We start from the raw sequence: 27505 nt of genomic DNA on the forward strand, positions 1-27505 counted from the left end.
GGCAGGGGGGGGTGCGGGATGGACTCTGCCACCCCTGATTGTCCTTCTTGCCCTCCCGCCGGGGTCCCCGTGAGCCGCCGCCTCTCTTGTGCTTACACCCGAAGGCATCCGTGCCCCCCGCCCGAGCACAGCCACCCCAGCACCGCCGCTGCTGTCCCCCCACCCCTCCAGCCCTCCAGGGCCAATTCCCTCGGGAAAATCCTGGAAAGGTCAGCGGCCGGCGGGCGCCCTCAGTGCTGCTCTTGCGGGCCGGGGGGAGCGCGGGGGGGGCCGGGGCGGGGGGCGAGCAGCGCTTAGAAAGGGGGGTGATCCATGTCGTCCAGCCAGGAGGCCGGGCTGGTGGGAAAGTCTGGGTACCCGACGCTGCTCCCCGTGGAGATGTCGGAGGTGGGGCCCCCCCCGGCCATGGCCCGCAGCGTCTGACTCACCCCCTGCGCCCCGTGGGCCACCAGCCCCAGGCTGCCGTCCATGGCGTAGTCCAGCCCGTTGAGCAAGGGCGGATGGGCCGGCAGGGACGAGATGGAGGAGGGCGACTGCGGGAGGCCGTAGGGGCTGCCGTCCCGCAAGTCCTGGTACGTCTGTCCCGTGCCCTCCATGGAGAAGCCGCCGTTCAGCAATTGTCCGCCCGCCACGTCCCCCACGGAGCCGTACACCCTGTTGTTGTGGCCGAGCTCGGAGAGGATCTGCTCTTCTGCCGGGGACAGGAGGGAGAGCGGAGGCGGGGGGTCAGCGGCGGGGGGAGCCCCGCGGCCCCCCGGCCCCGCTCGGGCGCCGCGCTCACCGCGGAAGCTGAGCTCGCTGTCGCTGATGCCGCAATCCTCGGCCGAGCTCCCCTTCTCCAGCTTCCCTCCCCCGCGGCTCCTCTTCACGCTCTTGTAGAACTGCCCCCAGCGATGCCGCCCCGCGTCCTTCTTCAGCCGCTTCTCCTTGGCCCGCCGGTTCTGGAACCACACCTGGAGCAGGCAATGGGGACGCGGGTGGCACCACGACACCCCCGCCACCCTGGCAGCACCCCTGTAACCCAGCGCCCATGAAACCCTGTGCTCCAGCATTCTGGCACCCCCAAGTCCATCCCAGCACCCCCGCATCCATCCCAGCACTCCCACATCCATCCCAGCACCCCCGCATCCATCCCAGCACCCCTACATCCATCCCAGCACCTCCACATCCATCCCAGCACCCCTGCATCCATCCCAGCACCCCTGCATCCATCCCAGCACCCCTACATCCATCCCAGCACCTCCACATCCATCTCAGCACCCCTACATCCATCCCAGCACCTCCACATCCATCTCAGCATCCCTACATCCATCCCAGCACCCCTACATTCATCCTAGCACCTCCACATCCATCCCAGCACCCCTGCATCCATCCCAGCACTCCCACATCCATCCCAGCACCCCTACATCCATCCCACCACCCCTATATCCATCCCAGCACCTCCACATCCATCTCAGCACCCCTACATCCATTCCAGCACCCCCACATCCATCCCAGCACCTCCACATCCATCTCAGCACCCCTACATCCATTCCAGCACCCCTACATCCATCCCAGCACCCCCACATCCATCCCAGCAGCCTTACATCCCAGCCTGCCAGCACCCTGGCACACCAACATCCTGCTATGCCAACACCTACACCCCCATGCAACCCGGCATCCCTAAAGCCCTGCAAACCCATGTGCCAGCACTCCTTCCCCCCTGCTCCCACAGCCCCACCATCATTCCCTCAGCCCAGCTTCCAGGCACCCACATCACCCCAAAAACCCCTGTCACCCCTAAAACCCAGCAGCCCAGAGCAGCTCCTGTGTCTCCCTTCTCTTTGGGCAGGGTGGAGAGGGGCACCCGCGGCCTCACCTGCACGACCCTCATGTCAAGCCCCGTCTCGGAGGAGAGCTGCTCCCGAACGTGCCGGGCGGGCTTGGGGGAGTTTTTGTAGGCGTTCTTCAGCGTTTCCAGCTGCTTGGCAGTGATGGTGGTCCGGGGCCGCTTCGCCCCCGCCTCGGAATCATCTGCAAGCGAAGGAAGCGCTTGCAGCCCCAAGCAGCAGCACAAACCACCGGGGAATATCTCCCCAAACCTGCCGCCCTTCCCGCAGGGAGCCACGGGGGCACCCTGCGCTCGCCGTGTCCCTCGCAGCCTTTTTGGGGGCTCCTACCGTTCTGCTTGGCAGTCTCGTAGTCCTCCTTGCAGACCAGCCGCCCGTCCTCCATCAGGTAGAACTCGTCTCCCGTGGCCAGCTGCCGGCTGCAGATGATGCAGGCGAAGCAGTGCAGGTGGTACACGAAGTCCTGGGCTTTGCGGACCACCTGAGTCGGGGGGATGCCCTGCTGGCACGCCGTGCATTTGGTCCCGAAACGCCTGCGAGGAGAAGCGGGCGAAGCCTGAGCCCCGCGGCCAGGTGAGGTTTGCCGGGATGGGGGAGCAGGAGACGGGGCAGAGTTTAAACCAGCAATCAACCTTATTATGCATGACACTTCACACGGCGGGGGTTTATCTTCCTCAGAGTGAGAGACCGGCCTAATGGAGCCGAGGAAGGTTTTGATTTTAATGATTCTTTTAACTAATGCTTATAGGCTGCCTGATTTTTTTCCCCTGCAAGGACAGTACATATTTCATCCACATTAATACCAAATAAATTAATTACACCGCCCCTCTGGCATGATGAATCCCAGATTAATGCAGAATGATGGGGCTCTTACACCATAAGGACGGCCTGACAGGGGTGTGGGGCGCCAGCAAAGCCACCAGCAGGGCTGCAGGGAGTGTGCAAGGGACGTGAGAGAAGCGTGGCAGCAAGGCAAGGGTTAAGAGTGGGAAAAGAATTGTGCAAGGAGCGTGCAAGAATGGTGCAGGAAGTGTGCAAGAAGAGAATCCACTGAATTAATGGCACAAGGGTGACATGTGCCATGAGAAGTCAAAAGGAAGTGGACATTCCGCTTTGCTTTGGGCAACAGATGCTGTGGGGCTGACCTGGGGCAGGTCCCGTGCTCCCACTGGCACCACAGGGCTCTGTGAGGTCTCCCCTGCTCCCCAGAGCAGCCCCAAACACCCCAGAGCCCACAGAGCCATCCTGCTGCTGCAGCAGCCCAGGTGACAAAGCTGTCAGAATAAATCTGCCCCCATCTCCTTTGAAGGAACCCCCAAATCCCTCCAGCCCCCTGCCCCAAGGCTGCAGGGACAGGCAGCGGCATTGGGGAGTGCCCAGGGAGTGCAGCCGCTCCGGCCACCTCTCACTGTCCCCTGAGGCCTGAACATCCCCCAGTAGTGCAAAATCAGCCTCAAGCCTCGTGGCTACCCATCCCCTCCAGAAATCCAGGGCACAGCCACCAAAGCTGGGTCTCTGACTGTCCCTGAGCCACGCAGGCGTCACCCAGGGGCGGTGGTACTGGGCACGAGTGGTGCCAGCACGATTTTTGGGGTATTGGAAGCGGAAAGTGAGAAGGAAAAACCCGGTTTGTCTCATTTTGTGGACTTGTATCCTAAAGGGAGAGTCCCTGGACATCTGCTGGGGAGACCTCAGCCCTCCTGGAGTCAGATGGGGAGGGAAGGTGGGAGAGGGAGGGAGGAAGTGGGAGAGGGGTGGAGAGGAGATGGACAAGAGAGGAGGAGGGAGGAATGATGGAATGGAGGATAAAGGGAGGGATGCAGGCAGGGTGGGAATGGAGGGAAGGAGGAAGGCAGCGTGAGAGAGGGATAGGATGGACAGAGGATGCTTTTCTGCTCCCAAGGCTGAGCTGGTGCCCTCTCTGCAGCCCACTGCCCATCCACCCCCTCTCCCAGAACGCTGTAAAAGCCATTTTAACAACTGTCCTGACATCCCAGGGTGTTTCTACATCATCTGGGGACAGAGGACCCAGGACAGAGCAGAGGACCAAGAGCTGCAATTTTGGGGAAAAAAAAAAATATATAAAAAAAAAAAAAAATCCAAAATCAATCTGATCCTTTCCAAAGCAGCTCCTGCATTGCCAAGTGCCTCTGAAGTTGGGCTGAAATCCTCACGTCACCTGCAGGTTCCCTACCCCGAGATCAATGAGCGGTTAAGGAAAGGTGAGGTGCGAGCGCCGAGCTGCTATTGATTGGCACCAAATAATCCAGGCAGGACCTCATCTGAGAAAGTCGCTGATCTTTCAACTCCAATTAACATTGATTATCCGCACCTTTTGGGCGACTATTTAAATGACTCGGAGATTAATAGGCTGGAAAATATCAGAAGTGAAGTGTTATTACCCAGGCTGGAGTGGCCGCTTTGACCGGCTCCGGGAAGGAGAAATCCAAGCTGCACCTTTGGTCCTGGTGAGGATCTGGGAGAGCCTGGGGATGGGAAGGCAGGGGAAGTCCTGTCTAGGGACTGATCCTGGTGGCTTTAGGCCGGTGGGGACAGCCTGTGGGGCTGGCTCAGAGGGGAGATGATGGCAAGAGGAGGTGGCTTTAGTCCCCGAGGGGCAGAGCTGCCTTAGGGCTGAGTCCTGAATCCAGGCACCCACCGGCCAGGATTCAACCCCTCTGCTTCACTGTAATTCAATCCCAGCCAAAAAACCTTCCCTACCCCTTGGGAAAACTCCCAAATTTCACCGGCAGCCAAGGACCAGAGCATCCTAAAGGCAAAGTCCATTTTTGTAATGGGGAACGGGTTGTCCTGTCTCATGGGAGCAGGGAAATGCCAAGGCTGGGGCATCGCACAGCTCAGAGGCAGCTGCCAAGGCAACCAAATGAGGTTTTCACGCTAATGGGAGCAAAAAAAGGATAGATTAAAAAAAAAAAAAAAAAAAAAAGGTAAAAGGTGAAGGGAGAGAAACAGCATCAGCAAATCCCGAGGAGGCGAGGGAGACACTCGGGAGGAAGAGCCTTGCACGGGTTTCTCCTGCCCTCTAGCTCCGAGCGGAGCAGGATGTCATCCCCGGGGACCTGAACACCAGCGCAGGGCAGGGACAGCAGCATCAGGGAGATTTGGAGCTTCCCCGTGCTTAAATCCCAACTCCCAGCATCCAACCGGCAGCAGCTGCAAAGCACCGACATTCCCTTCATTTCCACAACAAACAACAAGTTGTAGGAAGAATCCTGGAGAAACGACGCGTAAAATCAGGCTGTGGGCTCGCTCGGCGGGCTGATTTCGGAGGGGGGGTACTCACTTGAAGAAATCCTCCTTGCAGTAAACGCTGCCGGCCCGGGAGAAGCAGCGATCGGCCAGCTGCATCTGGCAGTCGGCGCACTTGAGGCAGGAGCTGTGCCAGTGGCGGTCCAGCACCTTGAGGATGAACTTGTCCAGGATGTGCTGGTTACAGCCGGCGCACTGGGGGATCTCTGCTCGGGGGGATGGAGAGAAGAGCAGCGTCAGCCACCGACACCACCCTGAGGGCTCCCAAAGCTCTGTCCCGGCACCTTCTGGGGGTTTTTGGGGTGAGGAGATGCCGCTTCTCAACCCCTCGGTGCTCCAGCACATCTCCCTTTGCAAATATTTGACGGATTTGAGGGATTATTTTCCTCCCTGCCTCCCGTTTTTCAAGCCGTGTCCTGCTCTCTGCCACTGGAATGGCACAACCACCGAGCAGGGGTTGCCCCGCACAGATGGAATCAGATGGATTTGGGAGGGGGGAAAAAAAAAGAAATGGAAAAGGTTTAAAAAAGAAAAAAAAAATACACTTAAAAAAAAAAAAAAGCGGCAAAAAAAGAGGGAATTTTAAAAGGGAGCTAGATTTTTAAAAAGAAAAAATATAAATAAAAAAGGCAGTTAAAAAAAGGGGGGGAAATGGAATTTTAAAATGGAGTTAGATTTTTAAAAAGAAAAAAATATAAATAAAAAAGCAGGGAAAAAAAGGGACGGGATTTTAAAAGGAAGCAAGATTTTTAAAAAGAAAAAATATTTTAAAAAGCAGCAAAAAAAAAAAAGGTAAGGGAATTTTAAAAGGAAGCAAGATTTTTAAAAAGAAAAAACAGAAAAAATAAAAAAATACGAAAACGGAAAAATATTAAGAAAAAGGAAAATTATTTAAAAATAAAAAATATACTTTAAAAAGGAAAGGAAGGTATAGAATGCAAAAATATTAAAAAAATAAATAGATAAAAAGCGAGGAAAACAAAAAAGGGGGAAGATTTTTTTAAAAGAAAAAATATTTAAGACCGAAAAAAAATCGCAAGAAGTCAAAATATTTTTATAAAAAGGGAAAGGAAGGAAAGATTCAAAAAGGAAACGGGAAAAAGGAGAAAATAAAGCAGAAACAAACAAAAAAATAGCAAAAAGAGGACAAACAAAAATCGTGAGAGAGGAAAGGAATGGTACAAGGGAAGGAAAGAGAAAAAAAAGGGAAAGGGAAAAGGGAGAGAAAGGGAAGGAAAGAGGAAGGAAAGGAAGAAAAAGAGGGGTAATAGAAAAGAAAGGCGGGGGGAAGAGGAACGAGCGGGCAAAGAAGGAAATAAAGGGGGGGAGGAGTGGGGGGAAGGAGGAAAAGAGCACAGGAAAATCTCATATTGTTACAGCCTCAAACACCGTTATTCCAAAATCCTTTGGGGTCCTGCCACGAACCTCACGTGAAGGCAGCTGATTCCATCCATTACAAACCCTCACACCACAGCTATTGCTGCCATTCGAGCCTCTGCAGCATTAACCACGAGAGAAATTAAAAATAATTAATAATAATAATAACAATTCTACGGCTTCCAGAGGTCCCTCTTTCCCTTCTTGTTTTGGGAACATCTGGACGCTTCGTTCCCTTCCCTCCAGCTGCTGCAGGTCGGCACCAGCCACGTTTTCCATGCTGGATTTGTTAAATTTGGTTTGAGAGCACCGCGAAATCCTTCTCCTGCACCTTCAGGAAACAGGTTTTGTGTCTAAATGGTTATTTATGTAAACATGTGTGGATTTCCATGCACCCATCCTGCACTCTCACAAGACAACAAAGAGCTTGTCCTTTCCAAAAAAGCAGCGACGCAGCTCAATTTCAACAAGTAAATATCTGCAGCCGAGAATACAACATCTCCCTTCAAATTTCCAAAGAAAAATTGTATTTTTTTAAAAAGAAGAGACCGGTTTTCCTTCAAAATTCGCTGTAGATGCGCAGCACCAACCCCACACACAGGCGCCTGTGGGTGCAATGATGCCTCTGTGCACACACAGGGATAACAATAATAATAATAATAATAATAATAATAATAATAATAACAGTAATAACAAAAAGGGGAACTGCCAGGGAAACCAGGAGATGTCTCTGTGGTTTGCAGAGAGAAAACATCTAAAATTCAAGCCCTGCACCCCGCTTTGTGCTTTGCCACGCCGGCAGCTCCTTCCGTGCCTCGCATTTATTGCACTCGTTTGAACTGAATTATTTTATAGAGCGAGAATAAAGTTACAAGTTGGGGACAATTGGTACATGAGGAACGAGCTGCTCCCTCTCTGTCTTTGCCCTCCTGGCTCTGTGCAGAGGATGTTTTGGGGGGTGGGGGGGACACAGCAGCGGGGTCCCCCCTCTCCTCCCGGGGACCACCCGGCGGTGCAGCGGCCTCGGTGCAAACCTCAGGTGGGAAGTTTTGGGGTGTCCCCCCCTGTCCCGGGGCCATGTTCCCGGGAGGGGACGGCACATGTGCATCCCCGGCAGCCTCCCGGGAGGGATTTGGCCCGATCCCATTAAAGGCCGTGGGTAGATCCGCAATCCCCCGGCTCCCCTCCCACGCCCGGGGGCTCTGGCCTGAGCACCGTGATTTATTAGCGGCGGGTCCATCTCCCCATTCCCCCGCCTCTCTCCCCGACGGGAAAAATTAAAGAAAGAACGATTGAAACGAAACAAACTCGGTTATCCCGCAGACCGCAAAACCCCCTCTGAAAGCGAGCGGGGGCAGCGCCGGGGGATGAGCTCCGAAACACCCCCGGCTTTGGGGCTGCGTTCTGCTTTTTTGGGGGGAAGGGATGGAAGGGATGGAAGGGATGGAAGGGATGGAAGGGATGGAAGGGATGGATGCTGGGGCTGCGTTCTGCTTTTTTGGGGGGAAGGGATGGATGCTGGGGCTGTATTCTGCTTTTTTGGGGGGGAAGGGATGGATGCTGAGGAATGGGTGCCCGGGAATGCGGGGGGAAAAGGGGATCACAAAGGCGGCCCCGGTCCGCCGGTACCGGAGCCTGCATCGAACCCGAGCAAAGCATCAGTGCTGGGCTTCCTTCAAAAGTCTTTCTGCGGGGAGGAAACCTCATTCCTTCACATGCAAAAAAACCTTGCAATTCATTTCTCTGCTGCGGGCAAACGACTTTCTCGGCGGCGATTAATCACTCCCCCCTCTCCAGCCCCTTGGCCAGAGCCTGCCGGCACACGGGCACTGTTCCCGCAGGCTTTGGCACAAGTTTTGACTTCGGTGAGATTTGCAAAACAATATTCATAAATAATATTCGGGATTTTATTTTTAACCATCCCGTCTGCAAGGCTGAGCAAGGTCTGTCGCGGGGCGGGGGGGAGAGGTAGCTCGGCTCCCCAAAATCCTGCAGGAAAAAAAGATGCTGGAAAAGCCTCTGCTAAAACAGGGAGGCTGATGGCTAAAGAGAGAGGAAAAACTGTGATTTAATAGTGATTAAAAATTGAAATGTCACGGATTTTCCTCTCACACACGATGAAATATCGAGGTGCTGCTGGGTGATGGGGGGAGACCCTGGCTGGCTCTTGGGAAGGGGTTCCCTGCCCAGGAGCAATTTCCTTTGGCTCGGAGGGGGCTGTGTTCTGTGTCACAGAGGCACGATCAGGTCCCAGATCTGTCACGACATGAAAGCAGGTGGCTGAGAGCTGGCAGGGCTCGGGCTGGGGCAGCGGGAAAACCACAGAAGGATGGTTTTCAGCAGTCCAGCCTCATCTATTTTTCTTTCTGCCAATTTTTGTGCATAAATAACTATAATAATAATAATTATTATTAATAATAGAACTCATAGATATACAAATAGCAGTAATAATAATAATAAATATAATAAATATAAATAAATAAATAAATAAATAAATATTTATCGTTGGATTCTTTCCTGCTAATTCTTGATATCCATCAGTCAGTACAGGAATGACATTGTCATGACCAAGGCAGTTTGGTGGCCCCTCTCAGAGCAGGGAGCTGTTCTGGGGCAATGTTGCTCCACGGTGGTTTAGGCACCTTATTTTTTTTTTCCTAAATCAAGGGATTCCGAGGCCACAGAAGTGACCCAGCAACCCGGACCCGGCGGCGTGACTCGGGATACGGTGGTGGGACAGACCCTGAGTGTCCCCGTCCCTGTCCCTGCACCGGCTCTATGCTCCCGACCGGGATTTTTCCTCCCCTCTGCTGCGGTGAAATTGCTTCAAGAGGCCCGTCTGCCTCCCCCAGCAGCTCGGCAAAGGGACCGAAACGGGGGATAATGGGGGATAACGGGGTCCCCCGAAGAGCCGCGGGAAGAGGCACCACCGAAAAACCCATGGAAAACGAATTCCAGCCGCTGGTGGGGCCGGGGCCCCGTGCGGGGCGCGGAGCGGGGGCTCCGCGGGGCTGCGGCCACAGGTGGGGGAACGTGTCCCGGAGCCGACACCCCCGTGCCCCCCCGTGTCCCCCGAAGTGCGGCCGGACCCTGTCCCGCGGTCCGGGCCCGTCTCGCCCCTCCTCCGCCACCGCCCGAGGTCCCTCCCCTCAACTTTCTCGGCGCCGTTGTTTGGGGGGGGGGGGGCGAGCATCACCCTGTTTCCCGGGTCCCTGGAACCGTTTGCAAACGGGGAGAAATAATAATAATAAAAAGAACAATAATGATAACAACACAGCAATGCCCTCGCAGGTGGCCGCCAGCGGAGCCCCCCCCGCGCAGCCTCAGGGCGCACCGAGCCGGGAGAGAGCTGGAGCACGGCCGACCCCCACCATCCATAGGAACCATCCATAGTGCCCACGGGATGCGCCCCCGCGTGGGGCTCGGCACTATAGGAACGGGGCTGACTGCCCCTGGGGTTCACTGAGGTCCAGCATCCCCCCTTGGGGTGCACCATCCCCCCTTGGGGTGCACCGTCCAGCCGTGGGTGCGCCTCCCAAGCCGCGCCTGTGCGCACCCCCACGGACGCGCTACCTGTAGCTGCAGGGCAGGTACGCGCCCATAGAGACACGCGAGGGATTTTTGGATAGACGCGGATGCGGCGGAATCGCTCCGGGGGCCCAGCCGGGCTCGCCAGCCCGGTACCACGGCCCCGGGTCCCTTCCCATCGCCGCCGTTCCGCCGCCTGTCGCGATAAACGATATAAGCGGGCCGGGGATGCGCGGGGGTGCCGTGGCCGTAGACTCACACACTCACACTCACACACACACTCACACACACACTCACACACACACTCACACTCATACTCACACTCAAACACACTCCCATTCACACACAGACGGAGCCGCGCCGTCCTCCCCGTCGGGGCCGGGCCCGCATCTCTCCGCTGCCCGCCCGCCCCGGGCCACCGCTCTCCCTCCCGCACCCTCCGCATTTTCACGTCCGTGAACGGTGCCACACACTGGGGAAAATAAACGGAAAGTGCAGAACCGGGAGCGACCGGGAGCGGAGGCACCTGCCCACCCGCAGGGCGCTGCCCCGCCGGCCCGGGGCCGCCTTTGCGGCACGGAGCGAAGGAAGGAGAAGAGAAAAGCGTCCTTACGTTGCACCGGCACACCGAGGATCTCGGGAAGCCCCTTGACAGCCCCTTCGGCAGCGAGCGCGGAGCTTTGCATCATTTTATTGGCCCGGGGGGCGGCGGAGGGGAGAGAAGAGGGGCGGGAGAGCGGCGGGCCGGGCCGGCGGAGCCCGGCGGCGGGAGCTGCCGTGTCCCGGTGCCGTGTCCCGGTGCCGTGTCCCGGTGCCGTGTCCCGGTGCCGGTGCCCGCCGGTGCCGCCCGCCTCCCATTCATTCCCCTGCGGGGAGCGCGCCTGACGTCACCGCCCGCAGGGGGGCGGGGGCGGGACGGGCCCCCCGCAGCCAATCAGCGCCCGCTCCGCGCCGTCGGGGGCGGGGCCTGCGGGGAAGGGGCGGGGCCGGGGCCGGGCTGTGGCCGGCGGTGCCTTTGGGGACAGAGAGGGACGAGCCCAAGGCCGCGGGCGAGCTCCGCTCTCGGGGCTCAAGGACCTTCTCCCGCTCCATGGAAGGCGTTGGAGAGTCCCCGCATGGGGCGGGAATGGAATAGAATGGAGTGGAGGCTTAGCCAAGGGACACTTCCCCGGCTCCGGCGGACACCGGCGCATCCCGCGCCGGGATGAGTTATTGCCCAGCGGCTGGCACCCGGCTTCCACAGGGCGCTGTAACACATCCCTGGGGCCCATCCCAGTGCTGCCTCCCCAGGGACACACCTGGGCATGCAAAGAGCCAGCCCAACTCGGCAGTGCTGCAGCGTGCCCAGCCTGACACCCGGCACAAGGGTGGCGATGCCAAAGTCACGGGGGAAAGGGCTCGGAGTGGCTGCGGCTTCCATGAGAATCCCCGTGAGGCTCTGCTGAGGGAAAACCCTGGGACAACGCAGGGAAACTCTTGGCGGCGCCTGGCAGCCAAGGGCTGAGCAAGGAAACTCCCTGAAATGGAGCTGAAGTTAGAGGGGGTGCCCCGAGCATCGCCCTTCCCGATGCTCACCGTGTCACCAGCTCGGTGACAACGGTGCCAAACAGCCCCGATGTGCCGGGCCGTCCCGCTCTGCTTAGAGAGCAGGGTGAGGCCCCCGAGGCACACGGCAGCTTCTGGCAAGTGAGGGAGGATGTTCACCCGGCCAAGAGCACGGCCACCCTCAGCTCAGGTGTGCCCATCCCAAGCCTTCGTTCCCACACTGTTAGGAAGAGGATTTTCCCACCTGAAAAAAAAACTGAAACCCTGCCTCGTCAGGAAACGTGCCGGTGAGACAAGCCAGCAACTGGGAAAAGAAGTGTTTCAAGATAAAATTAATAAAACTTAAGAAAAGTATTAAGCCTGATGGTTCCTTGGGAAAAAATTGAAGCTTTTCTATGAGATGCTGGGGTTTGACCCCTCGAAGCTTCATTTTTATGAGCAAATCCCCGTCCCCTTCATACCGCAACTCTGTGTAGAGAGACTGGTGTGCATTCATTACAGGAGCGAGCTCAACCCTGCAGTTCACCGAACGCCAAAATCTGCCTCCCACCGCAGGGAGGCGAACCCCAACCCCTCCCATCCCATCCCGTCCCATCCCCTAAATCACGCATTAAGTGCATTAAGCACCGCCAGACCCCCGCCGGCCCCGGCCACCTGCGCTCCGCAGCCCCTTGGGGAGGGGGCCACCGTGTCCCCCCAGCCCCCAGGCAGCCAGAGCGTGGCTCCCAACACGCAGAAAGGCAGGTCCCTAAAGCAGATTTATGGCAGAAGTTTAGCCGGAATCGCGGACAGACGGACAGACGGACACTACCCCATCGCCTGCCTTTTCTGCTGCTCTGCATTTCCAACCTATTTCCCTAATTATTCCACCGCTGCTGGGAGTCACCGCGGTCTCCCAGCTCTCTGGCACGCTCTGATTTATCTCTCAGCCGGGATAACAGCTCCCCCCACCCCCTTCTCCTCGGGGAATTAAATTTTCATTCATTTTTCTGCTTTGCCAGATTGATCCAGCCCCCTCTGCCCTGCCCTGGATCGCTCATGGAAGTGGTGAGTGGGCAAAGGGAGCCACACAACACCGAGCCTTCACCTTAGGGAAGCATCATGCTGTCAGGGGGGGAGGGAGGGGGTTGGGGGGCTGCCACCATCCAAAAAAAAAAACAACACCCCAGCAGCATCTTCCCCGTGCTCGCTCACACATCTTCCCAGTAGAGCCCTCCTGGGTTTCCTCTCCTGGTACCATTGCTTTGTTTCCCTCCATCCTTCCTGCTGTCCATCTGTTCCTTATGTTGGTGGGGGTCTTTTGGTCTCTTTAGGGATTTTTTTTTTATCACTTTGGGCTCTTTGAGTCTCTTTTGAGCTTGTTTTTCCCATCTCACAGGAAGGAGAGGGTGCTTGAGATGGGCATGAGGTGCTTGCCCAGCAAATCCTCTCTGTGCCACTAAAAATGCTGCTGTGTCCTGCTGGTGCCCAGAGAGGGGGGGTTATGTGTGGTGGGTGTGAAATGCCCACCTCCAGCCTTTCTCCTCCTCCCAGAGCTAAACCAGAGCTAAGGCTCGATGGTGAGCAGCCTGCAGAAGGGTGAATGTCGATTTTCATCAGGTTGCACTTCTGGGGCTCTTTTGGGGGGCTCTGTCCCCGTGCAGATGCCCTGCTCCTTCCTTGGCATTGCCTGGAGCCCTCTGGCCCTGCAGCCAGAGGAAGACACAAGCAGCACCAGGCGATGATGCAAAACCCACAGACGAGCAGGGATGGTGCTCCCACACCTTCCCTGCTATTAATCATTAATAAAATGCAGGTAAATCCCAGAACCTGTGACAAGATACAGACCCAGCCTCCCCTTGTGTGGCCCAGCCTTGGGCACACTGGTATTAGGGTTGGCTTGAACACTGTGTCACCGAGGGGGACATCAGTGCATTGTCCCCTGGTGCAATAAGGGGGTTTCAAGGCAGAATTGGGGGAAATGTAAAGGAATATAAGGAAATATAAGGAAAACCCACTCCTGACTCATGTCTGGGGGCTGCGAGTGCAGCTCTGTCCCAGTCAGCAAACCCCGAACGGGTTTGGAGGTGCCAGGGAGCTGAGGCTTTGTGCCACTCGTGCAGCGAGTTTGCCAGGTGTCAGCCCAGCTCCCAGAGTCCCCTCGTGTGACAAAAGCAGCTCCCCCAGACCGAGGTGGGGACGTCCTTGCAAGTCCAAAGCTGCCACAGCCACCCTTTGGCATGAAGCCACCTCCCCTCTGGGCAGCATCGGCCGTAGCACCCTGAGCCCCACCCGCTCCCCACCTCTGAATTATCCCAATAAATTCCCCCTCCCACTGACAATCCCTATTGCCAGGACCGGCCTGGAGTGAGGACAAGCACATCGAGAGCCGGGTACTCACCAGCAGCCAGGGAAAGCCTCTCCCCTCGCAGGCAGGGGCGTTGCTAATCGTAATTGAAAATTAATCGGCGCTCAGCGAACCCCCGGTGATTTTATGGCCGGAACGCGGGTGGAGAGGGGATGCCGGCGGAGAAATGTTCTTCCCTGTGCCGAGGAGGGAAAGGGAAGAGGGGCAAGGCTGGAAGGAGCGAGAAGCTGAAGGGGTGGGAAGGTGGCTGGGTGTGCGGGGGGCTGGCCACCGGCCTCGAGGAAAATTAAATTGCACTTGAGGGTAAATTGTATTAGGGAATAGCGGCGGCCTCGCGCCAGCCTGAGGCCATTTGGGTAATTAGCCCCAGGGACCCCCGGGCTCCTGGCAGTGCCGGGAAGGGGTGACCCCATCAGGGAGGGCAGCTCGGGGGCTCGGGCTGGGACCCCAGGACAGCCTGTCCCACCTGTGAGTGCGGCCACAGCAGTTTGATGCTCCCGCAGTGCAAGGCTGAGGGGAGACCAGTCCCCAAGGCATCCCGAGAGGGGGACACAATGATGGGGACACTCCGAGCCCTGCAGCAGCCCCTTTGTGCCTGCACTGGGGCTCCCCAGCTGCTGGAGGGGGACACCCCGGTGCCACAGGCCGGCAGAGCCGGGGCCGGGAGGATTGGGACTGCACCAAACAGGATTACGGAAAGTCTATTTAATAGACTCTCTTTTTCCTGGGTGCACAGCAGCTTTAGGCTGCGGGCCTGTCAAGGACGCTAATCTGGGCATCCCGCTAACCCCCTTCCGGCAGCGCCCACCTGCCCGGCCCTAATCCCCCTCTCCCTCCACCTGCTGCACCCCCTGCCCACCCCACCGAGATATTTTGGGGCTGAGGTGATGGCGGGCAGCCCCACATCGCAATCCCTCCGTCCCGCACAGAGGAGCAGCTGGCGGGGAAGGAAGGGGGTGCACGGGGCGGGGTTATTGATGCTGGGGGTGAATCCCCCAGGGAAATCAAGGAGAAGGAGGCAGCAGGGCTGCAGCGATGAGACCTTCCCCATCCATCACCCGGAGATGGGCAGGGCCGGCCCCCGGCTCGGGGGACCCGGCCCCGCTTTGGGCTGGGACGAGGCTGCTGAGCGCCGGCTTACGGGACACGGCCAAGGCCGAGGGACAGGGGTGCCAGCCCCACAACGCCTAGAAGCAAGACCACGCACAAACGTTAAAGGAAAGACGGAGAGAGACAATTTATTTCACGGGCAGGTAAGGGAGGAAGGGCTGGAGGAGCCAGAGCAGCAGCAGAGCTGAGCACCCTCCTCCCCGCCCAGCCCTTGCCTCCCACCTGGGCAAAGTGAAGATATCAAGAAAAAGGCTCCAAATCGGATTGACACCCCCCCTCCCCCTTAATAAAGTTTATTATCGGCCGGGCTCTAATCCTTTTAAATCCCCCACGCGGGGGGATGGGCCAGGATTAGGGGAGGACAGCGTAATCCCAATGAATTTGTTACAGGGGGATTTAGACAGCGCTGGGAGAGCAGATGGCCCCGGGCCTGGCTCTGGAAAACAACCATTTTCCTTAATGATTCCTAACAAGGATAAAAGGGCAGCGAGAATCGGGGACAGGCACAGGGGGCCCACGCCCACGGAAGTCCTGGTCCCGAGGGATGCTGCCGTGTGTCTCCCTGCTCCGGACCACGGGCATAGTCAGCACTGAACTGAAGCTCCACAGCTCGTGCCAACTTTTTTTTCCAGCAGCTTCCTGGCCCCCAAATAATTCCTCTGCCTCCCCCTGCTTGAGGAGAAACCAGGAGCCATCCCAGGCCTGGGGATGTACCAGCTGTACAGGGGGGCAGCTGCCCAAAGGTGCATCATCCCCAAGCAAAAGGCAGGAGAAAACATACAATAATGATAAAAAAATATTGAAAGGATTTTTAAACTAAGTGCTCTTCCCAGGGTGGGGTGGAGGCAGGAACAGGGACATCAGGAATGGGGTGTGGTAGTCCAGCATGCCCACGTGGCAGGGACCAGCCAAAACAGCAGGGCAGGCATCGGCAAAAATAATTTATTCCACTAAGACAAGCAGAGAACGAACAAGAGCATGGAGAAGGGACAAAGACAAGTGGGGAGGCCCTGGGCCATATCTCAAAGAGAGAGAACAGAAAATGCATCTGAACTCATGAGTGCTGCCCCCACCCAGCACTGGCTGCTGTTTAGGGGGGGGGGCTAAACCTCCACACTCCTGGCCCCACTAGTGGTTGGATCCCAATGGGCTGCCCTCCAGCCCAGGACTGGGCTTCCCAGTTTGAAACCAGCCCCGAGCCAGGGAGCTTCCGAGGGCAGCTGGGTGCCAAAACACAAACCACCGTTCATGTCCCGGCTCCCACACACCCAGAAACATGGCACTATGACTCGAGAGGGGGATGCTCTGACACCTCCTTCCTCCCAAAAACAGCCCTCAACCCCCCTACCCTGGCGGGGGGGGGGGGGATGTGCCAGATCCCTGCCCGCTGTGGGACAAAACGCTGTCCCAGGGGTGTCCTGCCTTAGCAGCCCACCCAGCCCCGGGAAAAACTCCCAGGCCCCCCAACCCTTCTCAGGCCATGGGGAAGCCGGGGCGGCCTTTCCGAGCGCGGGTGCGGAGGCGGAAGAAGGTGTACATGCCCAGGAGGCACATGGAGGAGAGGAAGTAGAGAGCCACGCAGAGGCTGATGTCCAGGCGGGAGAAGCCCAATCCAAGCACCCGCAGCCACGGGCTCCTCCGCAGGCCCTCCCCAACATCCTCCTCCTCCTCCTCCCGGAGCAGGACGCCGGGGGCCCGCCGGCGCTCCCTGCCCGCCGGGCCATCGCGGGGCAGGGCCATGGTGTCCCGCTTGCTGATGCGCCGACGCCGGCCCGCGGCCGCTCGCAGCGCCTGGCTCTTGAAGTGCTGCTCGCTGAAGGAATCCAGGTCCACGATGTCCTCGCCCCCCTCCCGCAATTTGGGGTTCAGCCGCACGATGCTGGGGCGCCGCGGCTCTGGGGAGCCCGGGCGCCCCGGGATTCTCGCCTCTCCCTCTGGCTCCTTTTCCTCCTCTTCTCCTCTCCCCCTCTCCTCTCGCGGGCCCTCCGTGCCCAGCCTGGCTCCCAGCCCTTCCCTGGCCGCGGGGATGGGGTCGGGCTCGGCGAAGTCCATGTAGATGTTGGCCGGGGAGAAGTGTGCCTTGAGGAACGTGACCACGGCCGGCTCCTCCCAGGCATGGACCCCCCGCTCCTCCTTGTGGCACTGGGGACACAAGTCTGGCGGAGGCCACTGCAGCTTGGGGAACTTGGGGTCCTCCGTGTCACCTCCTGCAGGGACCGGAGCCACCGAGTGGGGGGGTTAGAGGGGACACGTGATGCTCCCTCCCCCTGTATAAACACCCTGGGGAATCCAGCAGCTGCGGATGGGGACATTTGGATGAGCCACCTCGGGAGGAGGGGTTCTCTGAGGGCAAACAGCAGCTTTGGGAAGCTCCTTGTAAGGAGCATCTAAGATCCAACTGTATCTCTGGGGCAGTCTGATGCTGTGTGACCAGCTGCTGTCCCCTGGGATGGGGGACAATGACAACAGGATGTCCCCACTGCTACAGCCTGCAGCCAGCTGCCAGATCCATCCAGGAGGAGTGATGCTCCTCCACCTCACCTCCCCTTTTCTCCCCCTTACCTGCCAGGCGAGCGTTGACCTCGTTGTGGTGGGACCAGAGCCAGAGGATGGCCTCCTCCCTGCTTGCCACCTTGTCCATGGACTTGGCTGCCATGGCCTCAAAGTGCTCAGCGCACTCCTGGCAGCCGAAGAAGTGCCGGACGTAGCAGCGCATGGTGCTCAGCACCTCCAGGGGTAACTCTGGGGGAGGCAGAGCACAGGGGTGAGTCTGGACCCCCCAGTGACACCACCACAGTCCCACAGCTGAGCTAGCAACCCCACACCCCAGCTCTGTGTCTCCTCTACCCCATGGAAACTACTCCTGGATGAGATGAAGAAGGGGGAAGAAACAAGCCTTTGTCCACATGCAGCATCCCTACCCGGGCCAGAGCTCAGCTAGACACTCCCTCCCTGAGCCCCTGACACCCCCAGGGACACCAGTACCTTTGTCAGGGCCATTCTGGGCAGCCTGGACAGTCAGCAGATGGAAGATGGTCCAGAGCCCACAGGGGTAACCACGGAAGTGGCGTTCACTGCCCTGGCAGCCCACCCAGGTCACGTTGGTGGGGAGCACGGAGGGGTGGGAGGCCTGGTGGACAGATGGACACGGCATGATGGGGCTGACAGGCAGTGCCAGCTGGGGGGGAAAGGGGCAGGGGTAAGGAGAGCAGGGGTTAGGGGTCCCCATGGGCATCTTACATCTCTGTTATTCTTCATGGCCTCCTTCAAAACTGTGCGGGGCAGCTCGGGCTCTGTCCAGTTCCTCAGCCAGGCATCCAGGGTCTGCAGGTAGGTCTGCACGCAGGGGCGCCCTGGGAAGTACTGCAGAGTGGGGAGAGGGGTGAGAAAACACAGATTCCACGTTGGGAGCAACAGAGCAGCCCACAGGCACCCCTGGCTCACCAGCACAGGCACCAGGCAGCACCAGCATCCTCTCTGATGGAGAGCAGCGTGGCCTGGCAGGGTTTTGGTGCCCATCTCTGAGGGGTTGGGGGTTGCAGCTTGTCACCCCCCACCGGGTGACAAGTCCCTTGTGTGTATGCTCAGGCTTCAAACCCCAGCCCCAACTGAGGGAGGCAAAAAGCCACTCTGTCCATAAGTCTGGCAAAGCCGATCAGCAGCTGCACTTTAAAACCACTCCTGGGAGAGGAGCAGCCTGGCAGCCTGTGCCACCAACAGACAGACACACAGACAGAGGGACCGACCTGTGGGGAGGAGGAAACACCAGCACACAGGAGAAGTGATGGAGAAGCGAAAGGAAGGATTTTGCTGAGTCTGAGTTGTTCTTCCTCCCAGGCCCATGGTGAGCCACATGCAAAGACCCAAATTTGCAGGGGAATGTATCAGTTGTGCTGCAAACAGTGTCCCCCAGCTCCTCGGACAGAAGGCTTTGCTGTGTGATTCCCTGCCACCACTTTTTTCCACGTTAGGACTTTCCCCCCCTCTCCCTTCCTTTAATACCTCTTGGGAATGCAAGAGTTAAGGCTGGGACCTGCTGGCTGAGCTCCCCCAGGCTGAGCCCCGGGCTGGCAATCCTGGGGATGCTGCTCCGTCCTGTGGATGAGCAGGGCAATGGCAGTGCTGGCTCAGCGTCCCCGGGGAAGCAGCAGCACCCACCACCCACTGCTACAGCTCATCGAGGGGAAGGTTTGCAGGAAGAATTAAAAATGGAGCAAATAAAAACCATTGCTGCTGCCCACCACCCCAGCACAGTTGTCCCCATGAGCAGGGAGCTGGTGCCACAGGGATTTATTTCCCTTTCTCTGAAGTTCACATTGAAGGGAGAAAGAATGAGGGCAATGGTTGGAGGCAGGCAGAGGAGCCACATGAAGGTCTGAGGACTTAAGGCAAGTGTCTGGAGCTCTTTCCTGGGGGAGAGCAGATGGGGGTGGGAGCAGGGGGTGTCTTGCACATCAGTGAGGGCTATGCAAGGTCCAAACTGAGCGTGAGACCCTTGGTGACAAAGGAGGGAGCAAAGAAGGAGCTCATGGCCCCAGTCTGCCAAGTAGCCTGGACTGTGACAAGGACTGGGATGGAGACAGGGCTCCTGCAGGCCCAGTGGAGGAAACAGCCAAATGCAGCAGGACTCCATCACAGCAGGAAATTAAACTGCCCTGCATGTGCTGGCTCAAAGCTCTCAGTCACTTCAGCTGTGCCAGGCCTAACATAGAAGAAAAAAGGAGACCTTAAATTAGGCTTGTCTGGAGCCTGACTCGGAGTGGGAGTTCCTCTCCTGGACTATTACCAAAGGAGCCTGCAGAGACTGGCTCCCTGAGTTGAGCATCCAGATCAGAGTGACAGAGCCCTGTGACCATCTCTGACACCCCAGCAGGTGACCGCCTCTCTTCTGAAAAGACCTCCTGCCTCGATACCTCCTCCAAGCGATGGTCCCACTGCCACCAAAGCCAGCATTTAAAGCAGTCCAGCACTCCCTCTTAGCTCCCACTGGGACTCTGGGCTGACTTTGGAGTTCCACATGGATGGGGACTGCCTGGCAGCAGCCAGGGGATACACTCAGCAACCAGGACACAGGGCCCACACCTGAGACTGCCACGCTTCACTGCCTTCGAGTACTGGGACATGGTGGCTCACAGTGTGCGTTTGCACTTCATAAACAAACAAAGGGAGGCACAGTCCTCTCCTGACAGAGCTCCTCACCTTCACCAGCGTGGCCACGTAGCACTTGAAGGCAGCCAGCTGTGCTCCCGACAGCGAGGAGGCACGGACAGCCTCCACCCGCAGCGAGTAGTGCAGCGTGGACTCCAGGTCGGCCATGTACAGCTTGGAGCTGGGGAGGGCAGCACAACACAAGGCTCCGTCAGACCCTTAATCCTCACCCCGAGGGTCCTCCCAGGTCCCAGCCCTTGGCCTCCCCAGTTTTCCTAGTTGCCCAGCAGGGTGAGGGGTCTGACCGGTCGGCTCGCAGAGGATGTGACACGCCGTCGGTCTCGTTGAAGGTGCTGGCCGTGGCGTTCAGCTTGTAGGAGCCGCGGGTGATGCCCATGAGCGTGCGCAGGTAGTAGGTGTAGAAGGAGCGCGCCTCCACGTGCCTGCCAGGAAGGAGAAGCCCTAAGTGCCTCTTCCCTCCCAAACCCTGACCCCAAGGAAGGAAGCAAAGGAAATGAAGGCTTAGCCAAGCGGGTAATTCAGCCTGGGGAGGGAGTGTGGGGTGCTCCATAGTCTCCACCTGCATCCTGGAGTGGAGTTGAGCCCCAGGTAGTCATATCATGTCACCTCTGGGCAGGTGTGGGAAGGGAATGGCTCAGTCACAAGGATTTTCCCTTCTTCCAGCTCCATCCAGGGCTGGCAGTGTAGCTCAATGCCCACCAGCAACCTCCCACCAGCCTCCCCTGCCCAGCCACTGTCTCCTTCCTAATGCACCTTCCCACAAGTACAAAGGAGCACAGAGATGGGGCACAAGGCTGACACCCCACCAGCATCCCCAGAGCCACCCCGCTGTGTCCCACACTCACACAGGCAGGCGGGAGAAGGAGCCATTGCGGAGGAGCAGGTATCCAGAGGGGAAGGAGGTGACGCCGAACTTCTCCACGAGCTCCTCCTCGCTGCTCAGCACCCTCCTCACTGCGATGTTCTCATACTGCAGCATGTCCAGGGTCACCTGCAAACCCCACGGTCAGATGGGGGGTGCAGAGGGATTCCCCAGCCCCATCAGGGAGGTAGCAGAGCTGTTCAGTGCCCTGTGTAACGTTTGGCACTGGCTAAGCTAAGCAGGGAGGCTTCCCAGAGTTATCAGGCCAAAGGCACCCAGGAGTTGTCAGGCACCAGGGACACAGGCTCCAAGAGAAATGGGGGATAAAGGCAGCAGTGCCCACCTCTCTGCCCACAAAGGAGTTGCTCTTCTCAAAGATGAGTGCCAAGTACTGGTCCTTGTTCCTCTGGAAGAAGGTGCGAACCTCCTCGGCGCTGCAAGAGACAGGAGGACAGCAGCAGGTGCCTCGGCATCAGCAGGATGCTCTGCCCTCCCCCTCACAAGGGGTTTGATCCTTGACCGCTGGGATTTGGCAGGGAATGCTGGTGCAGGATCAGCCCCACTGAGCAGGCAATTCCTCCTGCTGAAGTTTCCAGCCTAGTTTTATGCTCTGGTTCACAGGCTTTGAGGAAACCCACTGGGCTTAGCCAAGGAGGTTAAAAACAAAGCACAGGCAGGGCAGGGCAGGAGGGAGCTGCATGTATGCCCAGGGGAAAAAGCAGCAAAGAATTTGAACCAGGGCTTGGGTTTTTTTTTGGTTAAGACACAGAAGCACCAGAGTACCTGGCTCAACCATTGCTTTGGAAAATCCAAAGGCTTCTTCTCATGACAATGCAGCAACTGCTTGCATCCAGCAAGGACAACTCAAATACCGAGAAAATTGTACAGAATCAAGAATACCTTTCAGGACAGGAGAAAGCTTCTAACTCAGCCTCACTCAGCATGGCATGACACTGCTATGCCCCAAAGGATTTGGGGCCCAGGAGTTGTTTGTTCTAAGTAAGGCTGATGAGCAGGTTTATTAGGAGATGTGATAATATGGCCCATCCTCATCTGGGCATGGAAACATCTCTACCCTGGCCAGGTCATCTGTGTCCCCCTGGCACATGGGTGATGCATTAGCTGCTCCTTGCTCACTCTGGGATCAGGATTTCCCCAGAAACCTGCTCCCCATGGGACAGAGGCCATCCTGGCCTCCTGCTGCCCCTACCTTGCTGGCTCCAGCGGAGGACAGGCAGGCGGCCAGGCATCCTGGCTCTTCTCAAGGTTGGTGATGATGGCATGGCGCAGCTCCTCGACAGTGGCACTGGGATCTGCAGGGGGACAGGACACCGAGGGGTCAGTCCTGGGGAAGCCAATCCCAGGGGTTGAGTCAAGGGAAGCTGCTTGAAGCTGCCCCCCAGCTCTGGATACTCACTGGTAATCCTTATCCCATCCTCTGGCTTCTTGCTAAAAGCTCTGAAGAACTGAAAGGGGAAAAAAAACCACAAGGGGAAACTGGCATGAGTGTTTGGAGTGGGACAGGAGGCAGTGCAACCCAGCAGGCTGGGGCTCCCTGTAGATCAGCTCTGCCTCAGTTTCCCCACAACAGTGCAGCATACCAACTGACATCGGTGAGCACAGAGGGAGCTCCCAGCCATGTCCCCATCTTTTGGGGCATCCCCAGAGGGGAGGGACGCAGGTATGGGCTGGGAGCCATGTCCAGCCAGGGGCTGAGCACTGGCAGACAGTGGAGCAGGTGTCTTCAGGGGTTCCAGGGAGGCAGCTGGAACTTCCCCAGTCCTGCAAATCCATCTCCCTGCTCCAGAGCTCTGACAAAGCAGGAAAAAGGGGGTTTCCCCACTCCCGGCCTCCCACAGTGTCTCCAGTAGCCAGGGCAGAGCCAGAGCAGCAACACCAGGTTGCATCAGCCAGGTGTTTGCTTTGCAGGCTGGGCTGGGAGCTGGGGCTGTTTGCAAAAGGTGCTCAGCAGGGACATGGGATGTGAAGCAAGTGGCGTTTTGGTATGGCCACATCAGCCACACAACACAGCAACATCTCCCTGCCCCAGGAAATGTTTCCATCAGAGTCCCAGGGCAGTGGGCACCTGGTGAGACCCAAGGGCAGGGCTGGGGCCAAGCCAACCTGCTTGGAAAACCCCAACTTTGACCTCACCTGGAGCAGAGCCTGTAAGCTGGGACTGAGGGCACGTCTGATAAAACCCTCATCCCTACCCATTCCACCTCAAGGCAATCCTGGTTTTAACTGCTGACTGTGGCACCTGGAGTGCTTTGGCTTCACTGCTTGTGTTGGAGCAAGGCTCTGTTTGCAGCGGGAAGCTCTGCAGAACAGTGTGTTGACACAGCTAAAGGGCTGGGCACAGGCCCAGGAGGAGGAGGAGGGGTGGCTCCTTGCCAGCCACCACAGGAGGCTCCCAGGAGTTGCAAACCTCCCGCAGCATCCCCTTGCCCTCCTCCAAAACCTGTGCCTGCAACCTCTCTCTGCTCTCAAACTGCCTTTCTTAAGTGTTTCCAACTCAGGATTCAGACTCTCCCTCATCCTAGCAGAGATCCAGCCCCTGTGTTTCGCCACAAAACATAATTTTGGTTTTCCCCCCTTCCTTGTTACTCCATCGCCCAGCAGTTGTACCGGCTGCAGCCAGGACACAGCACTGTTTTGGGGAAGGGTGAAACAGCTTCAGCCTGCAAAGCCCCAAGGGGAGTATTTTGGTGCAATACCCCTGTCAATCTGATTGGGCAAGAGAGGGATTGGCCAAAAGGCAAAGCACAGTGAAACCCAGCAAGTACCCCGCACACGCAGTCTCACCTTCATGGTGGGGAAGCCGGTTATCCCGAAATCGGAGCACACTTGCTGGTTTTCCTCGTCAGCACAGTCGATGGCTGCCAGGATCACTGCAGGCCTCCACTCTGTGGGAACAGAGGATGAGGTCAGCACAGCTCAGCATCCCCACGGCCCCAAAAACCGCCCTCCTCCCCAGGAGTGCTTGCAGAGACAGGAGGGATCTCCTGTTGTGCCAGCAGCAGAGATCCTCCTGTCACAAAATCACTGCTTGCCCCTTGCAGGACAGTGACCGATGGTTTCCAAGCGCAAACACCCAGGGCTGTGGTCTGTACTGGTGCATGGTGCCCTACTTTCCAGGCAGCAGGAACACAGGGAAAACTGTGCGAGGCGGGAGCCGGCTTTGCACGCCCTGCTCTGCCAGTGAAGGAGCAGACAGCTCTGCCTGACACTGCCTGCCTGGCTGGTTCTGCCTGTCCAGCCTCTGCCCCAGCTCCTGGGAAGAGGACACCAGGAGAAGGAGAGAGATTGCTAGCCACAGCTCAGGAAGAGCAAGGAACACTGGCTCCAGCTTGTCTCACCCCAGACCAAGGGGACAGCTGATAACCAAGAGGGAATAACCTAAAACCAGCAGCCAGGCCAGGGCACTGCAGCAGAGCCTGCCCCGGTTCTGAGCATCCACTCCCCATTTCTGACTCCCCAGTGAAGACCAGCAAGCCCCTGGGGTAAAACAGATGGACAAAAGGTGGCATAGAGGCATTTTAAGCAGCAGCAGCAAAATGGAGAATAAAGCTCTGAAATGGCTTCTTTTTAGTGTAAAGGACACAAGCTGGAGAATGTCCTGCATATCCTTAGAGTAGGACAAGGAGGGACATGGCATGCAGATGGAGCCCATGCTGCCCCAGGCAGGAGAATGCTGGAGGCAGGGACACACTGTCCCCGTCTCAGGTGACAGGACAGGTGAGCTCCTTCCCACTGCCCTGGCACTCGTGGCACAAGAGGACTGGTGACGAGCCCTGCTGCAGGGAGCCAGGCACGTTTCTGCACTCATCTGCACGTGGTGCTCGCAGGTCACCCCAGCATCCTCCCCGTCCAGCCCACTCCTACGAAAATCCAGCCGTGGGAATGGCAGCGAGGATGCTGAGCAGCACGGGGGGCGGCTTCCCTGCCCTGCCTCCATGGGCACACCATCCACAGCCCGGCCTCTGGAGCGGGGAGCCCTGGGGGAGCCCTCTTTTGGAGAGGGGCCAGGAGAGCCGGCATTACCCCGCGGGGCCCGGGCACGCACCCCATTCCTCACATCCTGCCCGTTGGGGAGCTCTGACGGCATCCCCAGGGAGGGACGGCATCCCCTCGGAGGGACGGAATGCCCGCCTGACTCATGCGGCAGCCACCGCGCTGTATCAATTAGGGCAATAACAGGGAGGAGAAGCACCCCGGGATGCCGGGGAAGGCACGATGAGTCCCGGCAGGACGAGGGGCCCAGCGGCGGGGTGTGCGGGTCCCCAGGCAGGGCTGGCACCGGCCAGGCCAGGCATCAAGGTCAAAGCCGGGAATAAACCAGCTGGGATCGGTGCCCAGCAACCTGCCATCCCTGTCCCTGCAGGCACCGGGAGGAGCGGGGCTGAGGGAAAGTCTCGGGGGCAGCGGGACCCCCCCATGCCTGGGGCGGGCTCAGCCTGAGCTTCTCCCTGCCAAAGGAGGTCCAGGGATGCTGCTAAGCCAGGCCTGGATATCGGGGGAGAAAACCTGGACACCGGGAGGGAGCTGGGCCTTCCCACCAGGCTGAAGTTCCAGGGAGGCTGGAGATGGGCAGCAGGGGGGTTTGGGGAGCTGACAGAGGGAAGGGCAGAGCGGATTGAGGGATGGCGGTGGGAAGGACACAGAGAGGATGAAGGGATGCTCACGAGGACGAGGATGCAGAGCCCGGGATGCAGGGGTGGATTTAAGAGTGCGGGCGGAGAGGAGGAGGACGACGGGGAAAGGACGCAGGAGGGACTGCAGGATGCTCCCGGTCTTGGGGGAAGCGGGACCCCCCTGCGCAGGGGCACAGCAAGGAGGATTTAGGGGTGAACAGACAGAGATGCAGTGGGAATCTGAGAGCGCAGGGGCAGAGCCACTGGGTGCTGACGGAAGAGGACGGAGACAGGGATAAGGGGTGCGGGTTAACAAGGTCAAGGCCACAGGGAGGGATCGGGGAAGCCGATGGGGCGGCCAGGCGGGGATGAGGAGAAGGGGGAGCCAGCGGGGCTGGGGACTCACCGCGGATGTCGTGGGCCAGGGCCCGCCATGTGGGCGCGAAGTGGATGCAGTGCCCGCACCAGGAGGCGAAGAACTCGACGGCCCAGGCGCTGCTGGAGCCCAGCAGCCGCCCCTCCGCCCCCGGCCCCAGCAGCTCCAGGGGGTCAGAGGCCGAGTAGAGGCGGCCGGGCCGCACCGCGGGCACTCGGAGCAGCAGGAAAAGCAGCAGGAGCGGCGGGAGAGCCGCCGGGCCCCCGCGGCCCCCGGCCCGCGCCCGCCGCCGCCACATCGCCCGCCAGGCCGGGCGGCACCGCCCGGAGCCGCCTTTAGCGCCCGGAGCCGCCCGCAGCACCGCCCCTGGGGCGGGGCCGGGGCGGGGACAAGGCGGGGAGCCTCACACCGGGAGCGGGCACGAACACCCACCCACAGCACCCGGCCACAGCACTCACCGGCGGCGGGCCCACAGCAGGCCTCCAGCCCCCTCACAGCGCTCCCCTGTCTCGGGGAGGGCCCCAGTACTCCCCTCCTCCTCCTCCCCCCCTTTGCTGCTGTCCTCTTCCGTGAGGGGACAAATGGCATCAAATTGTACGATTCTGATAAAGTGAGGACTGCCCAGGGAGGTGGTGGAGTCCATCGTCCCTGGAGGTATTTAAGGAAAGAGCGGACGTGGCACTGAGTGCCGTGGTCTGTTTGACAGGGTGGTGTTGGGTCACAGGCTGGACTTGATGATTTAAGTCTTTTCTAACCTAAATGAACCTGTGATTCTGCAATGGCAAAAGGCAGCTGGTTCAGCCCCAAAACACGTCACCGTCATGGGCACCCCGAGGTCAGATGCCCTGACATCAGCCAGCATCACTGGACACCCTGCGGATTGGGGACCCTGCAGAGATCCCTCCCCTCTCCCCAACCCTGCCAGGGATGCCCAGCAGGGATATCTATCCAGTGACACCCACAAAATCCAGCTCTACATCTAAAAAAAAGCTGCCTTCCACCCGCGGTGGCCCCTTCAATGGAATGTCTTCAAACTCAGAGTTAGATTAGATATTAGCAAAAAAATCCTCCCTGTGAGGGCAGTGAGGCCCTGGCACAGGTTGAGCAGAAAGTTGTGGATGCCCCATTCCTGGAAATGTTCAGGGCCAGGCTGGACAGAACTTGGAGCAACCTGGTCTAGTGGAAGGGTCAGCAGGATGATGGAACTGGACGTTCTTTAAGGTCCTTTCCAACCCAGACCATTCCAGGATTCTGTGATTCCATCCTCCCGGCCAGGCCCAGCCGTGCCTTTACTCACGCACGCACACGCGTCACCGGCTCCCAGACGGAAGGTGCCCGTTGCTCAGTGCCCCGGGGCAGAGCCAGGCACTGCCAGGATGGACACAGCCCCAAAATCCAGCCCTCTGCTCCCTCCCCAGCCCCTGAGGCCAGGGAACCTCTGGCGCTGGGGGTGCCCAT

The 27505-nt window shown here is 58.5% G+C and overlaps 2 protein-coding genes across 3 annotated transcripts; both read right to left on the reverse strand.

Annotated features, from left to right (window-relative positions):
- Positions 1–293: 293 nt before the first annotated feature.
- Positions 294–10745, reverse strand: LHX4 (LIM homeobox 4). 2 transcript variants are annotated; one of them, XM_005528696.2, is made up of 6 exons: positions 10618–10745; positions 5134–5305; positions 2160–2362; positions 1859–2013; positions 782–953; positions 294–691 (listed from the first exon to the last, which is right to left on the reverse strand). In XM_005528696.2, the coding sequence occupies exons 1-6, from the start codon at positions 10691–10693 to the stop codon at positions 294–296; spliced, it is 1176 nt and encodes a 391-aa protein (XP_005528753.2). In that variant the 5' UTR covers positions 10694–10745. The 2 variants fall into 2 exon arrangements, with proteins under 2 accessions (XP_005528753.2, XP_087916547.1); XM_088060421.1 differs by having other exon boundaries at positions 294–953.
- Positions 10746–15934: 5189 nt separating this feature from the next.
- Positions 15935–26345, reverse strand: QSOX1 (quiescin sulfhydryl oxidase 1). Its single transcript, XM_005528697.3, has 12 exons — positions 26078–26345; positions 23843–23943; positions 22455–22503; positions 22248–22350; positions 21381–21471; positions 21021–21166; positions 20460–20597; positions 20206–20335; positions 18247–18369; positions 17992–18136; positions 17569–17748; positions 15935–17213 (listed from the first exon to the last, which is right to left on the reverse strand). The coding sequence occupies exons 1-12, from the start codon at positions 26343–26345 to the stop codon at positions 16480–16482; spliced, it is 2208 nt and encodes a 735-aa protein (XP_005528754.2). The 3' UTR covers positions 15935–16479.
- Between the last annotated feature and the right edge of the window lie 1160 nt (positions 26346–27505).

The sequence above is a fragment of the Pseudopodoces humilis genome, chromosome 10, assembly GCF_049639895.1.
Source record: "Pseudopodoces humilis isolate 2021_Gansu_Grassland_sample_001 chromosome 10, ASM4963989v1, whole genome shotgun sequence".
Lineage (NCBI taxonomy): Eukaryota > Metazoa > Chordata > Aves > Passeriformes > Paridae > Pseudopodoces > Pseudopodoces humilis.